Genomic DNA, 19,703 nt, shown 5'->3' on the forward strand with positions numbered 1-19,703 from the left:
AGTGCAGTGGTACTATGTCCGCTCACTACAACCTCCACCTCCCAGGCTTAAGTGATCCTCCCAACTTAGGCTCCTGAGTAGTGGAATTACAAGTGCATACTACCATGACCAGCTAGTTTTTGCAGATTTTGTGGAGACAGGGTTTCACCAACTTGCCCAGGCTGGATTATGGTTGTTTTTTTAAGGATACACAGGTTATGCTTGACCAATACTTCCTATATTTCATCAATACTCTTGTAAACTGGTGGAAAGGAAGATGAGAGGTAACAAAAATGAGACTTAGGGTGTTACAGAAAAGTTATTAAAAAAAAGTATTCACCTCATTTTCAGATTTCATCTGCTGCCAAATCAACTGATAAGTTTCGAATCGAAGCTTACTGTCCTCAGGTTCATTTTTCCCTTTGTTAAAATAGTCCTCTAAAAACAGAAAGAAATAAGTCAGTTTCTTTTTTCCTATAATAGCATAAGTTATAGATCTTACGTGCAAAGTTACACAGTAAGTGACAGAAGTGGAATTTTTTCATTTTTTGAAGACGGAGTCTCACTCTGTTGCCCAGGCTGGAGTGTAGTGGCACGATGTTGGTTCACTGCAACCTCTGCCTCCTGGGTTCAAGTGATTCTCTCCTGCCTCAGCCTCCCGAGCAGCTGTGACTACAGGCACGTGCCACCACGCCCAGTTAATTTTGTATTTTTAGTAGAGATGGGGTTTCACCATGTTGGCCAGGCTGGTCTCAAACTCCTGACCTCAAGTGATCTGCCCGCCTTGGCCTCCCAAAGTACTGGCTCACACCACTGCTGGTGTGAGCCACTGCACCTGGCCTTAATTTTTTTTTTATATTCATCAAAAACATATATTTGGGGACAGATAACATTCAATATCCTCTGTATTTCATTTTATTTATAATCTTTTATTTTTACCATATTAATTGTATATTTAAGATTAAAAATTTCAATCTTTCTACTGTATTTCTATCATTTGCTTTTGAATTTCTAACAGTTTTTATTAAGTGATTTTTTGCTTTGAGTTATATACATTTAATAATGTTTTCATTATTTGTTGTTATTCTACAACCTCATATACTTTGCTTCATAATTTGCTTTGAACTCTACTCTACTGAATGACTTACTACTACTATTCTTATATTTTTGTTCCACTGACATAGTTTAGTCCAGTCTTTCATTTATTCTGTCTGTATATTTTTATATCCTTTTCGAATGTTTTCTCCAAATGGTTAGCTATTTGTGAAAATACCATTTATTGCCTGGCTTTCAAACTTTTCAAACTATGATCCACATTAAGGAATACATTTTACATCATAACCTAACACAATACACATGAACAAAAACTAAAGTCACAAAAAACCACACTCACCCTTATTACATAATAGCAAATGTTTTCTTTCCTGTTTTATGTAAGTATAATCATAGTCCACTAAATTGATTTCATAACTCACACACGGATTACGACATTTGGTTTGAAAAACTCTCATTTATTGTACAATTCATTCTTCTCCCACTGATTTGACATGCCCTTATAGTCTAAATACTTATATATACTTTGAACTATTTTTGAACTTTTTATTTTGTTCTACTAAATCCAGTCCTATTCCCCTACCAGTCCTGAACTGTTTAAATTACTATGGCTTTGTATGTTGTACATTTTAGCATCAAATACATTCAGGTCTTCCTCCCACTGCCTCCAAACATTGTTATTCTTTTTCAAAAAAATTTAAGCCATTTCTTCAAATTAATTTTACGGTAATCCGGTCACTTCTCAAAACTAGTTGTATTGGTATTTGACTAGATAAAATAAAATTCAGATTGATTTGGGGAAAAATGACATATTTAATATGTTAAGAAATCCCCAACGCTTGTATCATAGGTCTCTTCTTTTAATCAAATATTTTAATGTTAACTGAGAGTTTTGAATAGAAATTCACTTAATTTTAAGGAACTACTTTCCTAATCACGGTTAACTCAGAATTTTTTTTTTTTTTTTGAAACGGAGTCTCGCTCTGTCGCCCAGGCTGGAGTGCAGTGGCCGGATCTCAGCTCACTGCAAGCTCCGCCTCCCGGTTTACGCCATTCTCCTGCCTCAGCCTCCCGAGTAGCTGGGACTACAGGCGCCCGCCACCTCGCCCAGCTAGTTTTTTTGTACTTTTTAGTAGAGAGGGGGTTTCACCGTGTTCGCCAGGATGGTCTCGATCTCCTGACCTCGTGATCCACCCGTCTCGGCCTCCCAAAGTGCTGGGATTACAGGCTTGAGCCACCGCGCCCGGCCAACTCAGAATTTTTAGGAACTATTGATTTTTAATTTTATCAAAAGTCTTAGAATACATCTAAGTCATTGTATGGTAAAGTGGCAGACAAGGTTATAGAATTAAAATGCCAACAAAAAAAGAAAGCAAGGAGACACTATTATTATCATTACTATTATTTGAGACAGGGTCTCCCTCTGTTGCCCAGATTGGAGTGCAGTGGTGAGATCTCAGCTTACTGCAACCTTCACCTCCCAGGTCCAAGTGATTCTCCTGCCTCAGCCTCCAGAGTAGCTGGGACTACAGGCGCCCGGGGCCATGTCTGGCTAATTATTGTATTTTTAGCAGAGACGGGGTTTCACCACCTTGGCCAGGCTGGTCTTGAACACCTGACCTCAAGTGATCCACCTGCCTTGGCCTCCCAAAGTGCTGGGATTACAGGCATGCATCACCCCACCCAGCCAGAAGACACTATTATTAAGAGACAAAGCAGGCCAGCACGGTGGCATATGCCTGTAATTCCAGCACTTTAGGAGGCCAAGGTGGGCAGTTTACAAGCTCAGGAATTCGAGACCAGCCTGGCCAACATGGTGAAACCCCGTCTCTGCTAAAAATACTAAAATTAGCCAGGTATGGTGGCGTGCACCTGTAGTCCCAGCTACTTGGGAGGCTGACACAGGAGAATCACCTGAACCTGGGAGGCAGAGGTTGCAGTGAGCCGAAATTGCGCCACTACACTCCAGCCTGGGCGACAGAGCGAAAACCTGTCTCTAAATAAATAAATAAATAAGAGACAAAGCAGAACAAGGAAGCTTTAAAAAGAACAAAAATAGTCACTTTACATTAATAGGTAAAATCATACTGTAACACGAAAGTGGCAAATCAAGACACAATTTTTATGTGCAGAATAATGCCACATCAAAATACACATGAAAAACCTCTTAGAAACTGGGAAACACAGCAGTAGGATACTTTAAACTGTTACCATGATTTCTCTCCGTCTGTTACAGAGCAGGTAGGTAAATTTAAAAACTACACTGAAGAATATAAGCTCTCACTGTTGCCAGGTTTCTACTTGCCTCGGCTCCTAGTCACAGTGCTATATATACTTCAGCGTGAGTATCTCCTACAGTGCCAGTGCTGCTGTCAGTCTCCCTCTCTCCAGTTCCTACCCAGTTGTTTTGCTGGCTATGCAGTCATCCACAGAATACTGAGGAGAGAGAGTTACTGGTCTTAATTATGTGCCCAAGTGTCTTCAGTCAGGGGACAGATGGTGGGCAAAATGTAGAGCATCTTCTTACTTCTTCAGGCAATCTGTTTCAATAACTGAAGCCAGTGAAGGCAAGTGCTAAAGTCTGGGTATGTTTCCCTCATTCCTGCTCCATCTGCCTTATAATCAGGGTCAATTCCTCAAAGATTTTCATATTATAACACTATCTGTTGGTCTCAGAGTCACATAATGAAGAAAAAAAAAAAAAAGCCTAACGAACTTCTAAAGCAAAGTTCAAGTCATACAATTATACACATCAGGTTTACTAGTACTAAAAACTATAAACCAATCCTAATAAGTCGTAGCTTAAATTCAATACAAAAAGTTCTAAGTAGAAACTTGGCCTCATATAATGAGAGGCAGTATTAAGTTATGGTTAAATCATGAGCTCTGGAATCAGACAGGTTGGGTTCAAATCATAGCTCTATCATTACTAACATTATAACATTGGGAAAGTTATATGTCTAAGTATCCTTATATATTTCAATGGCGATAATACATTCCTTGTAATTTGCTGAGGGGATTAAACAAATTAACACATATAAAATAATTAAGACAGTCTGGGCCTGTAATCCCAGTGCTTTGGGAGGCCTAGGCAGGTAGACTGCTTGAGCTCAGGATTTGAGACCAGCCTGGGCAACAAAGTGAGATCTCGCCTTAAAAAAAAAAAATAAATAAATTAGCAGGCAACGTGACATGAGCCTGTAGTCCTAACTGAGGCTAAGGCAGGAGGATTCCCTGAGCCCAGGAACTCAAGGTTACAGTGGGCTATGATTGTGCCACTGAACTCCAGCCTGGGTGACAGAGTAAGGTCTTGTCTCAAAAAACAAAACAAAACAAAACAGTATGGCACCCTGTAAACACCCAAGAAATATTAACAACTGTATTAGTTATAATTACATTACTGGTGATATTAGATGTCACTGCATGCTACGTGTCCCTAATGACAATGGGGGAACAAGTCTTGAATTTTCTCTGACCTATTTCTAGTAAGTTAAGCAATCTGCAACATTAAAGAAATGTGTGGCCAGGCATGGTGGCTCACGCCTATAATCCCAGCACTTTGGGAGGCCAAGGTGGGAGGATCACTTGAACTCAGGAATTCAACACCAGCCTGGGCAGCATAGTAAGATCCCATCTCTATTTTTAAAAAATGTGTGTGTGTGTGTGTGTGTGTGTATCATTACTTTAAAAAAATCCTATTCTATATATTCAAGTTATCCATTTATTTCCTTAGTCAAACAATGGCATAGTTCACTTTTTCTTTTTTCAATTCAAAACTAGTACATGGGTATGCTTAATTCCATATCATAATTTTTCCACTGGAATTAATTTTCACAGTGCTGAATATTCAATGTAAATACTCAATAACCCCGTGGGGAACTTTTGAAAAATTCTAACACTTAGGCTCCACTCTTGAGATTCTAATTCAATTGATCTGAATTAGGGTCTGAGCGTTGGCACAGGTTGAGCATCTCTAATCCAAAAATCTGAAATCCTCCCAAACCTGAAACTTTCTGAGTACCAACATGATGCCACAAGTGGAAAAATTCCATATCTGACCTCAAGTGACAGGCTGCAGTCAAAACACAGCCAAAACTTTGTTTCATGTATAATAGTATTTAAAATATTATGTAAAATTCGCTTCAGGCTATGTGTTTAAGGTGTATAGGAAACATGAATGAATTTTATTTTTAGACTTGGGTCTCATTCCCAAGATTCTCTCATTATATACAGGCATATATTTCAAAACATGAAACACTTCCAATAACCTAAACACTTCTGGTCCCAAGATTTGGGATAAGGAACTCTCAACCTGTATTTTTTCAAAGTCCCACAAGTTGGAATTGAATAAGGTCAGTAGATTGTATTAATATCAGTTTCTTAATTGTGACACTGTACTAGAGTTATGTAAGATACTACCACTGGGGATAACTGGTCGAAGGGTACTTACTGGTGAAAGAGTATTACATGTAATTATATGTGCATCTACAGTTATATTAAAATAAGACTTTTTCAAAGTTCCCCAAATGATTCTAATGTGAAGCTATGACTGAGAACCAGTACAATACTTTCTGATAGTAATACTGGATTTGATTGAAGAAGTCTTCTTAATTTGATCACTAAACAGGTATCAGGATATAAATGAAAAAAGCGAAGACAGTATCTTTTTTATTAACTTAATTTTATTGAGGTATAATTTAAAAATAACATAACCATTTTAACAGTTTGACCCAAGTACATACTTACATAACCACTCTTTCAACAGAGAACATTTCCATCACTCCAGAAAGTTCCCTCTTGCCCTTTGCAGTTAATTCCCCCTACTTCATCCCAGGAAACCACTGGGACTTTAAGACAACCTGTGTTGTTTTTGCCTTTAAAAAAAAAAAAAAAAAAAAAAAAAAACCGCCAAGCTCAGTGACTCATACCTGTAATCCTAGCACTTTGGAAGGCTGAGGTGGGCAGATCACAAGGTCAGCAGTTTGAGATCAGCCTGGCCAACACAGTGAAACCCTGTCTCTACTAAAAAATACAAAAATTAGCCAGGCATTGTGGCGCACGCCTGTAGTCCCAGCTACTCGGGAGACTGAGACAGGAGAATCGCTTGAACTCGGGAAGCAGAGGTTGCAGTGAGCTGAGATTGTGCTGAGATCACGCCGAGATTGGAGAGCTAGACTCCGTCTCAAAAAAACCCAAATGAAAACAAACAAACAAATTAGGCTGGGCACAGTGGCTCACGCCTGTAATTCCAGCACTTTGAGGGCTGAGGCGGGAGGATCACTTGAGCCCAGGAGTTCAAGACCAATCTGAGCAACAAAGTGAGACCCTGTCTCTACAAAAAATTTTAAAAAATAATTACCCAGGCATGGTGGTGCACGCCTGTAGTCCCAGGTACTTAGGAGGCTGAGGTGGGAGGATCATTTAAGCCCAGGATTTTTCAAGGCTGCAGTGAGCTATGATCGGGCCACTGAACTGAAGCCTGGGTGACAGACTGAGACCCTGTCTCTAAAATAAATAAATAAACAAAACTAAAGAAATGTCTTTCCTCTCTTACCCACATGGGTATATGAGTGTGTGAGTGTGCATATGTCAGAGTGAGTGATAAAAATCTACTCCCTTAATAACAGGAGTATGTGTGTCTATGAGTAATTAAAACCCAATAATTGAACAAATTTGTTTTAGTTGAGAGTGATTGAAAACTGTGTGGGACCCCTGTGCTTCCGAGAGATGCCACCATGCCTGGCCTATGACTTAAGCATATTTAAGTCTCCCTATGAATATTGTATTTTAACACAAAAATAATTTTTATACAATTTTCATTAGAAAATATATACAAATTTGTAGTCATTTTATTTCTTAGGTTTTCCTTATGTTACCAATTATCATTTTATTTTCTATATAACATTTCCTCCATTGTTAGACATCTGCGTTGCCAGTCAGCCTTTATTGTTTTGATTACTTCATCAAGGATCAAAATGTTTCTCTAGCAGAAACTCACTTTCATTTCTAAAGTTGTAGATAAAAAAACAATGGCAGAGAAGTAATCAAAAAGACAATCTCTTTTAAAAATGGCAGCATATCCTTTGAAGGAAATTTGCTTCCAACTTACCTTTGGAAGATCTAATTGGATTCTCTTCAATTAGAGCCCTGGGGTGTCCTCTTATCTCTTTGACCAATGCCTTGGAACATAAACGCTACATCAACATGGCAAGTAAGCCAAGCTCAGATAAGAGAATTACTAAATTCAATTAGGGTTAGTTCTTAATAGTTTAAGAAGGTAGGGAATAAAACATTTAATATTCAGACACCTTACCTATTGGCACAGAGATCTTTCTCTTTTTGGAGTTTGGCTTAAAAACAAAGCAGCCCTATAAAAAGAAAGAAAGACAAAAAGCATAAAGTTAAAGTAGCAAGGAGCAGAGAAATCTGATTAACCAAATACTTTATGAGTAAGCACTTTTTTTAAAAAAAGACGGCAGGGGAGAGAACACATTTCTTTCAGATTCTAAGAAATCACATCACTCCTCTCTGACCTATAGAAGGAAAATTCTAAAACAACAAGGGGGACAATCCACTCTCTCCCCTCCCTCCCATGAGATGCCCATTTTTTATTTCGTTCTTTGACACCTGATCTAGGAGGTACACAAAGAAAATAAAAGCTGATTAAATTTAAGCCCAGAAAGGTTCCATTTTCATAAACTTAAAGGAATTCATACTATACATTAAAATGGGCTGGGCACAGTGGCTCATGCCTGTAATCCCAACACTTTGGGAGGCCAAGGCATGTGGACCATGAGGTCAGGAGTTTGAGACCAGCCTGGCCAACATGGTGAAATCCTGTCTCTACTAAAAATGCAAAAATTAGTCAGTCATGGTGGCAGAAGCCTGTAATCCCAGCTACTCAGGAGGCTCAGACAGGAGAATTGCTTGAACCCGGAGGTGGAGGTTGCAGTGGGCTGAGATCGTGCCACTGCACTCCAGCCTGGGCGACAAAGAGCGAAGCTCTGTCTCAAAAAAATAAATAAAGAAATAAATAAAAATGAAGATCAAAAAGGTTGAAAATAGTGATGTTCTCCCAACCTAAAACTTATTTAAACTCAAAGTATCTACAACCTTAGTAGGAAACAGATAATTGCAGCTGTTTCACTCTATATACTTTTCTTCATCTGATAAATGCCTACTCATTTATCCATTAAAGTTTGTCTCAACACTCATCTCCTTTTGGAAACCTTTCACAATTCTCACTACAGAAATTCTCCTTTCCCCGAGATCTCACAGTACTTGAACATCTTTATTTTGCATTGCTTTAAGTCACTTTAATTGTATATCATAGTTGTTTATGGGTGTGTCTCTCTGAGTAGACTGTGAGCGCCTTCAAGCACGAACTGTATTTTATAACTGTTTTTCCAATGTTTGGAATAGTGCTAACATATATATTAGGCAATCAGTATATGGAATGAATAAATGCTTGTCAAGTAATTGTCTTGGTAATTTCCCAGCTATGTTTAGTTTCATACTATTATTTGACTAGGGGTCGACTGCCCCCAAGTTACTGGTCCTAGTCTATTCTACCAATTCTAAAGTTATGCACGATGGATAGCTTCTTTTTTTTTTTTTTTTTTTTTTTTTTGAGACGGAGTCTCGCTTTGTCGCCCAGGCTGGAGTGCAGTGGCCGGATCTCAGCTCACTGCAAGCTCCGCCTCCCGGGTTTACGCCATTCTCCTGCCTCAGCCTCCCGAGTAGCTGGGACTACAGGCGCCCACCACCTCGCCCGGCTAGTTTTTTGTATTTTTAGTAGAGACGGGGTTTCACCATATTAGCCAGGATGGTCTCGATCTCCTGACCTCGTGATCCGCCCGTCTCGGCCTCCCAAAGTGCTGGGATTACAGGCTTGAGCCACCGCACCCGGCTTTTTTTTTTTTTTTTTTTTTTTGAGACAGAGTCACGCTCTGTCGCCCAGGCTGGAGTGCAATGGTGCGATCTCGGCTCACTGCAACCTCTACTTCCTGGGTTCAAGCCATTCTCCTGCCTTAGCCTCTCCAGTAGCTGGGATTATAGGTGCCTGCCACCACGCCTGGCTAATTTTTTTGTATTTTTATTAGAGACAGGGTTTCACTATGTTGGCCAGGCTGGTCTTTAACTCCTGATCTCTTGATCCACCCACCTCGGCCTCCCAAAGTGCTGGGATTAGAGGCATGAGCCACTGCACCTGGCCTGATGGACAACTTCTTAAAGATTTCTATTTCTATGGAAAATAAAAGACATAATAAAAGAACAATACCTAAGCAAAGTTGTCTCAGGATAGTGTTAAAGACAGCTGTGAAAATATAAAGTAGTCATTTGCATTACATGTTCCAAATTAAGACCTGTGCATTAGACTCTTTTTTTTTTTTTAGACAGAGTCTCCCTCTGCTGCCCAGGCTAGAGTGCAATGGCACAATCTCGGCTCACTACAACCTCTACCTCCAGAGTTCAGGCGATTCTCCTGCCTCAGCCTCCTGAGAGGCTGGGATTACAGGCGCCCACCAACATGCCAGGCTAATTTTGTATTTTAGTAGACATGGGGTTTCACCATGTTGGGCAGGTTGGTCTCGAACTCCTGACCTCAGATGATCCACCCACCTCGGCCTCCCAAAGTGTTGGGATTACAGGCATGAGCCACCGCACACAGCCCTGTGCCTTATATTCTTGTATCTGCAACTAGCAGAAGTTTGTGAAATAACATACATATTTAGAAAAATCACGTGGTACCATGACAAACCTGTCATTGCCTTCTTTTCAAATCCACCTGCAATTCAGTAAAGAAGAAAGGAGCTTCAAATGAACACGGTATGAGGAGTGACCAGAAAGGATCTTAATACAGGGCAGTGGTAGTAACATGGTTAACCATTTGGAACTGCTGGTCAAGTGATGGTGTTTGAGATAGAGGAAGGCCAACAGCCAGAAAATTTCATGAGGAAAGAGACATTAAAATGTTTTGAGGCCGGGCGCGGTGGCTCAAGCCTGTAATCCCAGCACTTTGGGAGGCCGAGGCGGGCGGATCACAAGGTCAGGAGATCGAGACCACAGTGAAACCCCGTCTCTACTAAAAATACAAAAAAAAAAAAATTAGCCGGGCGCGGTGGCGGGCGCCTGTAGTCCCAGCTACTCAGGAGGCTGAGGCAGGAGAATGGCGGGAACCCGGGAGGCGGAGCTTGCAGTGAGCCGAGATCGCGCCACTGCACTCCAGCCTGGGCAAGAGCGTGAGACTCCGTCTCAAAAAAAAAAAAAAAAAAAAAAAAAAAATGTTTTGATACGTTTAAGGGCCGGGCATGGTGGCTCACGCCTGTAATCTCAACACTTTGGGAGGCTGAGTCCGGGGGATCACGTGAGGTCTGGAATTTGAGACCTGCCTGGCCAACATGGTGAAACCCTGTCTCTACTAAAAATACAAAACTAGCTGGATGTGGTAGCGCGTGTCTGTAATCCCAGCTACTCGGGAGGCCGAGGTGGGAGAATCGCTTGAACCGGGGAGGTGGAGGTTGCAGTGAGCCGAGATCGTGCCACTGCACTCCAGCCTGGTAACAGAGCGAGACTCCGTCTCAAGAAAAAAAAAAAAAAAAAAAAAAAAGCTTACAGTTCCATCAACTCATGAAATAGTTCTTAAAGCTTCTTATACATGTAAGGTCTCATCCCAATACAGACATTTTCTGTTATAATACCAAAACGCTTTCCTGAAAAACCTTACTTTCTGCAAGATACATAAAAATAAGAGGTGCTTATGCAATCAACAGGATTAAGGGACAGACCATTCAAAACCTACAGAACATTATAACCAGGACAAAATAAAACCAGTACCAATTCTAATAAAAATACTACTTTTAAATCTCTACTAGTGTAACCTTAAACCCCAAGACTTGTACTTTCTTCTTGAGATGTACTCTTTAAAAGCACTGCTTCTCATAAACCATTTTAATCAAAATAAAAAATCAGATCCATGATATAGCCTTTATTAATACATTGTTTTAACATAGGGAGAATGTAGCTTCTTCATCTGCATTTTTCAGCTTTATCAGACAGCTTAACTTCAGGGGCTTCCCGCTGCACTTATAATAGAACTAAATGTCTTACTTTTCGTGGTCCGGAACAGCGCTGTCCAACAGAACTTTCTGTAATGATAGAAATGTATCTGCACTATCTAAAATGGTAGCTGCAGCCACATGTGATGATTGAGCACTTAAAATGTGGCTAGTGCAACGGAGGAACTGAATTTTTACTTAATTTTACTTTAACTCAAATTTAAATAGCCACATGTGGTTAGTGACTAACACATTGGACAATATAGCTCTAGGGCTTATCCTCTTACCAACTACACTATGTTTTGCAATTTCTTGCCATCTTGGTAGCCAAGATGAGGTCTGTAAGATACCCCCACCACACACACCCGCATCTGCATTACTTTTGCATTCTCATTTTTCATGACGCTCCCACTCTTTGTCTACTTTCTGATTATGATTTTTTAAATTCCTCTAATAAGCCATTTTATTTCTATCTTCTGGGCCGAAGAGCATGTTGTTCTCTCTTCCCTCCTCGCCCTAATCCTTAGCCTAACTTCTCATTTTTCAGGTCTCAAAGCGTTACTTTCTCCAAAAAGCCTCCGCTAACCCCCAGCAACCTATAGTAGGTTCTTCCCACTCTTCTGTTGTCTGTCTAGAACTCTTTTCCTTGCTAACACTTAAAATTTGTAATCATCAGTTTATCTATGTTTACTGACTTTCTTGACTGCAGAAGCTGAATCTGTTTTGTTTACCACTGCATCTCGGTACCTAACGGAGTGCTCGGCTAACAGTATTTGTGAGAGGGAAAAAATGAAAGACTGGGCCACATCATCAGGACATCCGACCTCCAACAATCAGAACTTAAAAATCCTCCTAGCCCCACCACAAGGCAGATCCGCGTCCTCGCTCCCCAAGCAAAGTTGGCCTCAACTGATCTGGAGCAAGGACGCCTCAGCTCAGTACGCCGCTCCCTCCCTCCCCTCCAGCCAGGGAACGGAGGCCTACGTAACCTCCGCTTCATCCCTTCTTCAAAGGGGGAATGAGGCAGCGGTAGAGCCACTGTGAGCGTCGGCCACCACGTACCTTAGACACCGAGGACGTGGCCATGGTCTTACTGGCTCTGCGGATTCCAGAGGCACTCGGGATTTCCCGCGCGCCCTCGCGCCTGCAGGGCAGAGGTTAGTGGCGTGTCACGCAGCTTCTTGATTGGCTGGCATCACCCTCCAGGGCGGGCTTCCGGCGCGAGGGGCGGGGCGTTTAAGGAGGGGAGGCGAGGCCGGGACTGGCGGACTGCGGCGCACTTCCCTAGAGGCGGACATGGCGTGCGGCTTTCGCAGGGCTATAGCTTGCCAGGTATGGATCCCGGAGCGCGCAGGGGAGTCCATGCGGAGCTAGGGACCCCAAAGGCCTTTCACTGCTGCGGGCCAGTCCTCAGTCAGCTGGAGGGTGGGTCCTACAGAATTCTGTTACTTTCTACCACCTCCTCCCCCTTCTCTGGAGCTGGTAGGGCTCCAGAAGTCCTGTGGGGGGTCGGCTGGGATCAGTTTGTCTTGGTGAAAAGTAAACTTTGAAAGGTACCTGGTGCTTCACTCCTTCCCACCCCACAGCTCAGTATGCTTTACCTGGGTGGAAAGTCATTAGACCATGATGAGACCCCATAGAAGTTAGTGTTCTTTACACTTTAATGACGTTAATGATGGATGTGGATTGTTCTTCAGAGGGAACTCATTTTAAAACTGCTTATTTCTCTTGCAGTCACTTAGGTAGTCAACCCTAGAGTTATTTTTGGTAATTCCCAAAGATATATGAGCTATCTGAGACTCAGTTTTTCTTGGTTCAGGGTCATATTTGAACACCTCTGTTGTGAGGAAGGGCTCACAAAATTGCAATATACTTGCTTTGTTTTGTTTTTCCTTTTTGTGGAGAACGGAGTCTCGCCATATTGCCCAGGCTGGGCTCAAACTGTCGTCCCTCCTCTGCCTCCCTAAGAGCTGGGATTACAGGCATGAGCCACTGCGCTGGGCAAAATTGCAGTATAAACGTGTAATTCATCAAAAAGAACTTTTTAGGACTCACTGGCCACCCCTGGAAGGAAACTTTCTGTTGTGGTCTCGACTAACCCATTTCCTTCTGATTAATGGATGTATTAGTGGACGTAATTAGCCTGCTGTATAATTTATCTTAGCTCATTTTTACAGTGTTTCTAGACATTTGTGGGGAAATCCCTCTGCCTTGTCTTTATGCTTATAGGTATACTGCCCTGTCCAGTGATAATTCGCCAAATATCACCAATATGACATTTTGTTAAGACAGCTGAATTTATTGTTACTGGGATAAGAAAGAACACTACTTAGAGCTTTGGTAGTGTATTAAACTGGGAAAGCAAGGTCAGATTTTACTGATGGGTACGGCTTAAGGCTGGTCTTTCAGAGGCAGAGGGTAGGAGGATGTTGGAGGAAGATGGCTTGATTAGGATTGGAAACTGATCTGATACAGCAGTTTAAGATTGGTAGTAAAAGCAAAGACTGCAAGAAGCCTTAAGGCATAAACTGTTGAGGTTTTCTAAATTGGAAGAACTAATAGACCTGGCATGTGGCTCAGCTGCCTGTAATCCCAGCACTTTGGGAGGCCGAGATGGGAGGATGGCTTGAACCTGGGAGTTTGAGACCAGCGTGGACAACATAGGGAGACCCCGTATCAACAAAAATTTGTTTTAAAAAGTAGCCAGGCCTGATGGTGCACCTCTGTAGTCCTAGCTGCTTGAAAGGCTGAGTCTGGAGGATTTTGAGGCTACACGAGTTTGAGGCTACAGCGAGCTGTGATTGTGCCACTGCACTCCAGGGGGGCCACAGAGTGAGACCCTGTAAACAAAAAATAAAAGTAAATCATGTGAAAAGCTAATAGATTTATCATGAAGTTCTTATAATGAATGATTAAGTTATTTGGGCAGAAGTCTTCTAGAACAGTAAAGTTATGCCAATGAGACAAAGAAATAATAAATTCATGTTAATGTAGACAGTAAACCATATCATGGCAGGTAGTTTTGGACCTTAGTATATAAGCTGTGTGTAAGGGTAGATGGTTTCCATTCTTAGCCTTTAGATCAAGGTAGTGCCATGATGAGAAACAAATTGTGTTTAGTTTTGCAAAGACTGTGTTCTTTGTAAAGAATGTAAATTGGGCCAGGCATGTGGCTCACACTTGTAATCCCAGCACTTTGAGAGGCCAAAGTGGGGGATCCATTGAGCCGGGACGTTCAAGACCAGCCTGGACAACATAGGGAGACCCCCACCTCTACAAAAAATAAAAAATGCAACTTAGGTGTAGCGGCACATGCCTGTGGTCCAGGCTCCTTGGGAAGCTGAGGTGGGAGGATCATTTGGGCCCAGGTGGCTGAAACAGCAAGCTTTGATTGCACCACTGCACTCCAGCCTGGGGAACAAAGTGAGACCCTGTCTCAAAAAAAAAAAAAAAGGTAATTTGGAGAAACAAGAACTAATATATCAAGTATATATTTGTGCTAATTACTACACATTCACATTTAAGCTCATGGCAGCCCTATGATATAGAAGCATTAACCTTATATAATTGAGTGAGTTGAGATCCACAGAGATTAAATAACCTACCCAAAGCCACATCATCAATAAATTGTAGAGTTGGTTTATCAACAGAAATCTAACTTTAAAATTATCTTTCCTATATACTGTGCTGTTTGTGAAAGCAAGAAGCATAATCCAATCATTGAACAGAATCTAATGGATTTATACAGCAGTGTAAATTATGCAGATATATATCTGTTTCTCTGAATATAGAGTTATTGGGTAATGATCTGAAACTTGAGGATAAATAAGAATATTTTCAATACATTAGGACATGGGGAGACAAGAGCAAAGAAGAAAAATGTTCAGTACAGTTTGAGCATCCCAAAGCTGGAAATCTGAAATGCTCCAAAATTTGAAACTTTTTGAGTGTGGACATGATACTCAAAGGAAATGTTCACTGGAGACTTTCAGATTTTCAGATTAGGAGCTGGGTATGGTGGCTCATGCCTATAACCCCAGCACTTGGGGAGACTGAGACAGGTGGATTACTTGAGAGTGGCTAATTTTGTATTTTTAGTAGAGATGGGGTTTGTCCATTTTGGTCAGTCTGGTCTCGAACTCCCGACCTCAGGTGATCTGCCTGCTTTGGCTTCCCAAAGTGCTGGGGTTACAGGCATGAGCCACCAGGCCTGGCCCAGCTAGTTCATTTTAATTTTGTGTACTTTTAATTTTGAAATAATTTCAGACTTACAAAAAGTTGTGATAATAGTACAAAGAACTCCATATCCTCTTTATCTAGATTCAGCAGCTACTAAAATTTTGCCACATTTGCTTCATCATTCTATATAATTTTTTCCTGTCATTTGAGAGTAGGTTTCATACATAATGCTCCTTTACCTCTTAATATGTAATTGTTTATTTCCTAAGAACAAGGCTTGTTTTACATGACCACAGTACAGTTATTAGATTCATATAATGTTGATAAAATGCTTTAACTTATAGTCCATGTTCCAGTCTTGATTTTTTTCCCATAAGGGATCACAAATTGCATTTAGTTTCATGTAACCTGGTACATTTTAAGTAGCTTTATGCTTTCCTTATTAACTAACATCTACGTAGCTTGCTAGAGGAGCTACCCTGCTAATGGTGAGCAGGAAGACCAGCTTTCTTGACTCTGCTGATGAGTTTATTATCAAATTTCAGGTGTGGCCTCAAGAAGCAATTAAACTAGTTGTCCAGTTGTTGTGATTTAGTCCTGAGGTGCAATATGTATGTTGGGAAGATATTCAGCCACATTAGGGTAAACAGCAGGACTGACTAAATTATCTAGGTTTGTACTGTTCTTTGCTTCTAATCTATTCTCACAGACCCACCAGCATTCCATTCTGCTTAGAACCACAAGTTGTATCATAACCATACTACAGCAGAAACAAACAAACAAAACAAAACACTATCATCAGAGCAAACAGGCAACCTACAGGGTGGCAGAAAATTTTTGCAATCTATCCGACAAAGGTCTAATATCCAGAACCTACAAGGAACTTAAACAAAACAACCCCATTAAAAAGTGAGCAAAGGACATGAACAGGCACTTCTCAGAAGAAGACATTTATGCGGCCACAAACATTTGAAAAAAAGCTCAACATCACGGATCATTAGAGAAATGTAAATCAAAACCACAATGAAATACCATCTCATGCCAGTCAGAATGGCGATCATTAAAAAGTCAAGAAACAACAGATGCTGGTGAGATTGTGGAGAAATAGGAGCGCTTTTACACTGTTGGTGGAAATGTAAAGTAGTTCAGCCATTGTGGAAGATGGTGTGACAGTTCCTTAAAGATCTAGTACCAGAAATACCATTTGGCCCAGCAATTCCATTGCTGGGTATATACCCAAAGGAATAGAAATCATTCTACTGCAAATATACATGCATGTGGACGTTCACTGCAGCACTATTCACAATAGCAGAGACGTGGAATCAACCCAAATGCCCATCAGTGATAGACTGGATAAAGAAAATGTGGTTGGTACATGTACACCATGGAATACTATGCAACTATAAAAAGGAACGAGATAATGTCCTTTGCAGGGACATGAGTGGACCCAGAAACCGTTATTCTCAGCAAACTAATGCAGGAACAGAAACCCAAACACTGCATATTGTCGCTTGTAAATGTGAGCTGAACAATGAGAACACATGACCATGGGGAGGGGAACAATACACACCAGGGCTTGGTGGGGGTGGGGTGGGAAGAGGGAGAGCATTAGGAAAAATAGCTAATGCATATGGTGCTTAATACCTAGGTGGTGGGTTGATAGGTGCAGCAAACCACCATGGCACATGTTTATCTATGTAACCTGCACATCCTGCACATGTACCCCAGAACTTAAAATTAATTTTAAAAAAGAACTATGCTAAATTTATTTTATTATAGTCATAATTTGCCTTCCAAATTATTTGGGATATTCTCTTCTAAGCCTCGAAGTTGTAATGCTTTGTTTGCTTCTTGTTTGTGTCTTGAAACTAATGCAGACCTGTTCTGAGGAAAATTTCTGCAAATGTGGGAGGGCTTCCGCACTGGCTTTTGGTGGCAAACCTACAGTGCCTGACTTGGTAGTGTTGGAGAATCAGAAGTGAGGAACAACTGGGGTAATTGCCTTTTTAGACTCATGGCCTATAGATTATGTTAATGTGGATAGAAATGCAGAGCTAATTTTCATAAGATGATGTCAATTTTGCCACCTGAATGTCTGGTTGCTAAAGATATGGATCCCTTTTTCATTAACAAAAATAGGTTTTTATGCAGTTATCACAGATTTTGATACTGAACCTGGCAAGTTTAGCTCCAATCTGAGTTTAGTACCTATCTAGAGCCAGACAATATTTTTTGACTTTGTGCTCAGTTATCTGAGTACTACAGGTAGGAATCATGTTTGCTGTTGTATCAGAGAAATAAATGGTTGAGGACTGCTGACAAGCTAATTGATTGGTGTGCTTTCCTAGTGAATGCTCTGGAGCCAAATATTCTATTATATTAGAATTTCTGATATTAGGTTCCTGAATCTAAAGTTTAGAATTGTGCTTAGTACATTGTAAGCACTCAATAAATATTAGCCATTCTTATATTACATATTAGAATCTCTGATCTTAGGTTCTCAAACGAGATCTGGCAGTTGTGAATTTTCACTTGATATTCTCTTAAGTGCTTCCTCTTAGAAGTAAATAAGTAAGCAAATAAATAAATAAAAGGCCAGGTGCAGTAGCCAATGCCTGTAATTTCAGCACTTTGGGAGGCTAAGGTGGGAGTATTGCTTGAGTCCAGGAGTTCGAGACCAGCTTGGGCAATATACTGAGATACTGAGACCTCATCTCTACAAAAACCTAAAAAATAAAAAGTGCTTTTTTTTTTTTTTTTTTTTTTTTTTTTGAGACAGAGTTTCACTCTCAAATTCCTGACCTCAGTTAATCCACCCACCTCAGCCTCCCAAAGCACTGGAATTACAGGCGTGAGCAACTGCACCTGGCAAACAGTGCTTCTTGCTTTCAACTTCAGATTTGCTCCTCATTGAATGTGTTAGTTTATTTCTCAAGGACTGTGCCTAATTTTGTGGATTTTATTTCTCTGTTAAAATTTTCAGGTTTACTGTCACAGTGTTTTATTATTTGGTTCTCATTGTGTAACCTTTTTAGGATATTTTACTCTGTGAAACTTTTATGAGTTTGAGGCCTAAAGAGATAGTTATCAGTAGACCTTCTTTTCACTTGTGCTAGTCCTAGATGAAGCCCAATGCCAGGTGAAACAGCCCTACCTGAAGGGAGCAAAAAAAAAAAAAAATAAACCCTGAAACTAAACAAACCCGTTGGTCACATTCTGATCCAAGAAAGCTCTAAATCCAATCTCAGAGACAGTTGAAGAGAGTCGTATTACTCCCAGAATAATTCTGAACCTATTAGATTGCAAGTGAACTTAAAACCATGCTCCATGCTTGGTGGCTCTCAATTTGTTTTCTTTTTCTTTGCTCTCTCTCTTTTTTTTTTTTTTTATGCTGCACCCATTTGAGAGAAAGATAAACCTCTAATTGAAAACATTCACTACTTTGGGCATTGTTAAAATGGGAGACAACTGCTCTCTCCCTAAGCCGTGGTTCTTAAGCACTAGCTGCAGACTTGAATCACCTGAGAAGCATTTATAACTACTTAAGCCCAGGCCCTTTGGCCTGAGTTAGGGCATCGGCCTAGAAGTTATAAAAATGATCAGGTGATTCAGATGTTCATCCAGGCTTGATAACCACTACCCAACGGCTACCCAGAGGCAGAAGGGTATAGGACAGTGGTCTCTCTGCACATTAGAATCACCTGGGAAACTTTTTACATCCTGCTGCCCAGAGCCCACTTTGTATTAATTAAATCAGAATATTTACATGTGGGAGTCAGGCGGGTTTTCCTAAAGATTTTCGGTGGTCATTCCCATATACAGCAAAGTGTTGGAACTGCTGGTGTAGTGTAGTGATTGAGAACATTGACTGTGGAAGACTCAGGTTTAAATCAGCTTCTCCTCTGATAGATTTTTAAGTTTTCTTCACCTTGTCTGTAAAATCTGGAAAATTATTTAGCTGCTGTATAGATGTGTCATCAGAATGCAAGGTATTAATACATATGGAGTGCTGAGAATTGTGTTTGGTATATAGTATATATTCAGTATCAGTAAATATTAGTCTTTCTTTTTTTTTTTTTGGAGATGGAGTCTCGCTCTGTCTCCCAGGCTGTAGTGCAGTGGCATCATCTCAGCTCACTGCAACCTCTGCCTCCCAGTTTCAAGCAATTCTCCTGCCTCAGCCTCCTGAGTAGCTGGGATTATAGGAGCCAGCCACCACGCCTGGCTAATTTTTTTGTATTTTTAGTAGAAACGGGGTTTTGTCATGTTGGCCAGGCTGGTCTTGATCTCCTGACCTCAGGTGATCCGCCTGCCTCGGCCTCCCAAAGTGCTGGGATAACAGGCGTGAGCCGCTGCGCCCAGCCAATATTAGTCATTATTGTGTTATTTTAGAATATCTCAGGGTGGAGTATTTTGAATACCCCTCGGCCCCTC

General features: G+C 40.9%; 2 protein-coding genes across 7 annotated transcripts in view; one reads left to right on the forward strand and one right to left on the reverse strand.

Moving 5' to 3' along the window:
* Positions 1 to 12,232, reverse strand: part of LOC105496259 (origin recognition complex subunit 3) — a 79,907-nt gene extending 67,675 nt beyond the window's left edge. For 4 of the 5 annotated variants that reach the window (XM_011766514.2, XM_011766504.2, XM_011766495.2 and 1 more), the window contains exons 1-3: positions 12,153 to 12,232; positions 7,346 to 7,400; positions 320 to 417 (exon numbers count right to left, since the gene is read on the reverse strand). In XM_011766514.2, coding sequence (XP_011764816.2) covers positions 320 to 417; positions 7,346 to 7,400; positions 12,153 to 12,176 — 177 coding nt within the window. In that variant the 5' untranslated portion in view covers positions 12,177 to 12,232. Of the gene's footprint in view, positions 1 to 319; positions 418 to 7,141; positions 7,212 to 7,345; positions 7,401 to 12,152 lie in introns of all 5 variants that reach the window. The other variant, XM_024797434.2, reaches the window with a different exon arrangement.
* A 98-nt stretch (positions 12,233 to 12,330) lies between these two features.
* The window catches only part of LOC105496272 (arginyl-tRNA synthetase 2, mitochondrial), a 73,277-nt gene continuing 65,904 nt past the window's right edge, over positions 12,331 to 19,703 (forward strand). For both annotated transcript variants that reach the window (XM_011766529.3, XM_071096750.1), the window contains exon 1: positions 12,331 to 12,422. In XM_011766529.3, the coding sequence (XP_011764831.2) occupies positions 12,387 to 12,422 (36 nt within the window). In that variant the 5' untranslated portion in view covers positions 12,331 to 12,386. The remainder of the gene's footprint in view (positions 12,423 to 19,703) is intronic.

The sequence above is a fragment of the Macaca nemestrina genome, chromosome 5 (assembly GCF_043159975.1).
Source record: "Macaca nemestrina isolate mMacNem1 chromosome 5, mMacNem.hap1, whole genome shotgun sequence".
NCBI classification, from domain to species: domain Eukaryota; kingdom Metazoa; phylum Chordata; class Mammalia; order Primates; family Cercopithecidae; genus Macaca; species Macaca nemestrina.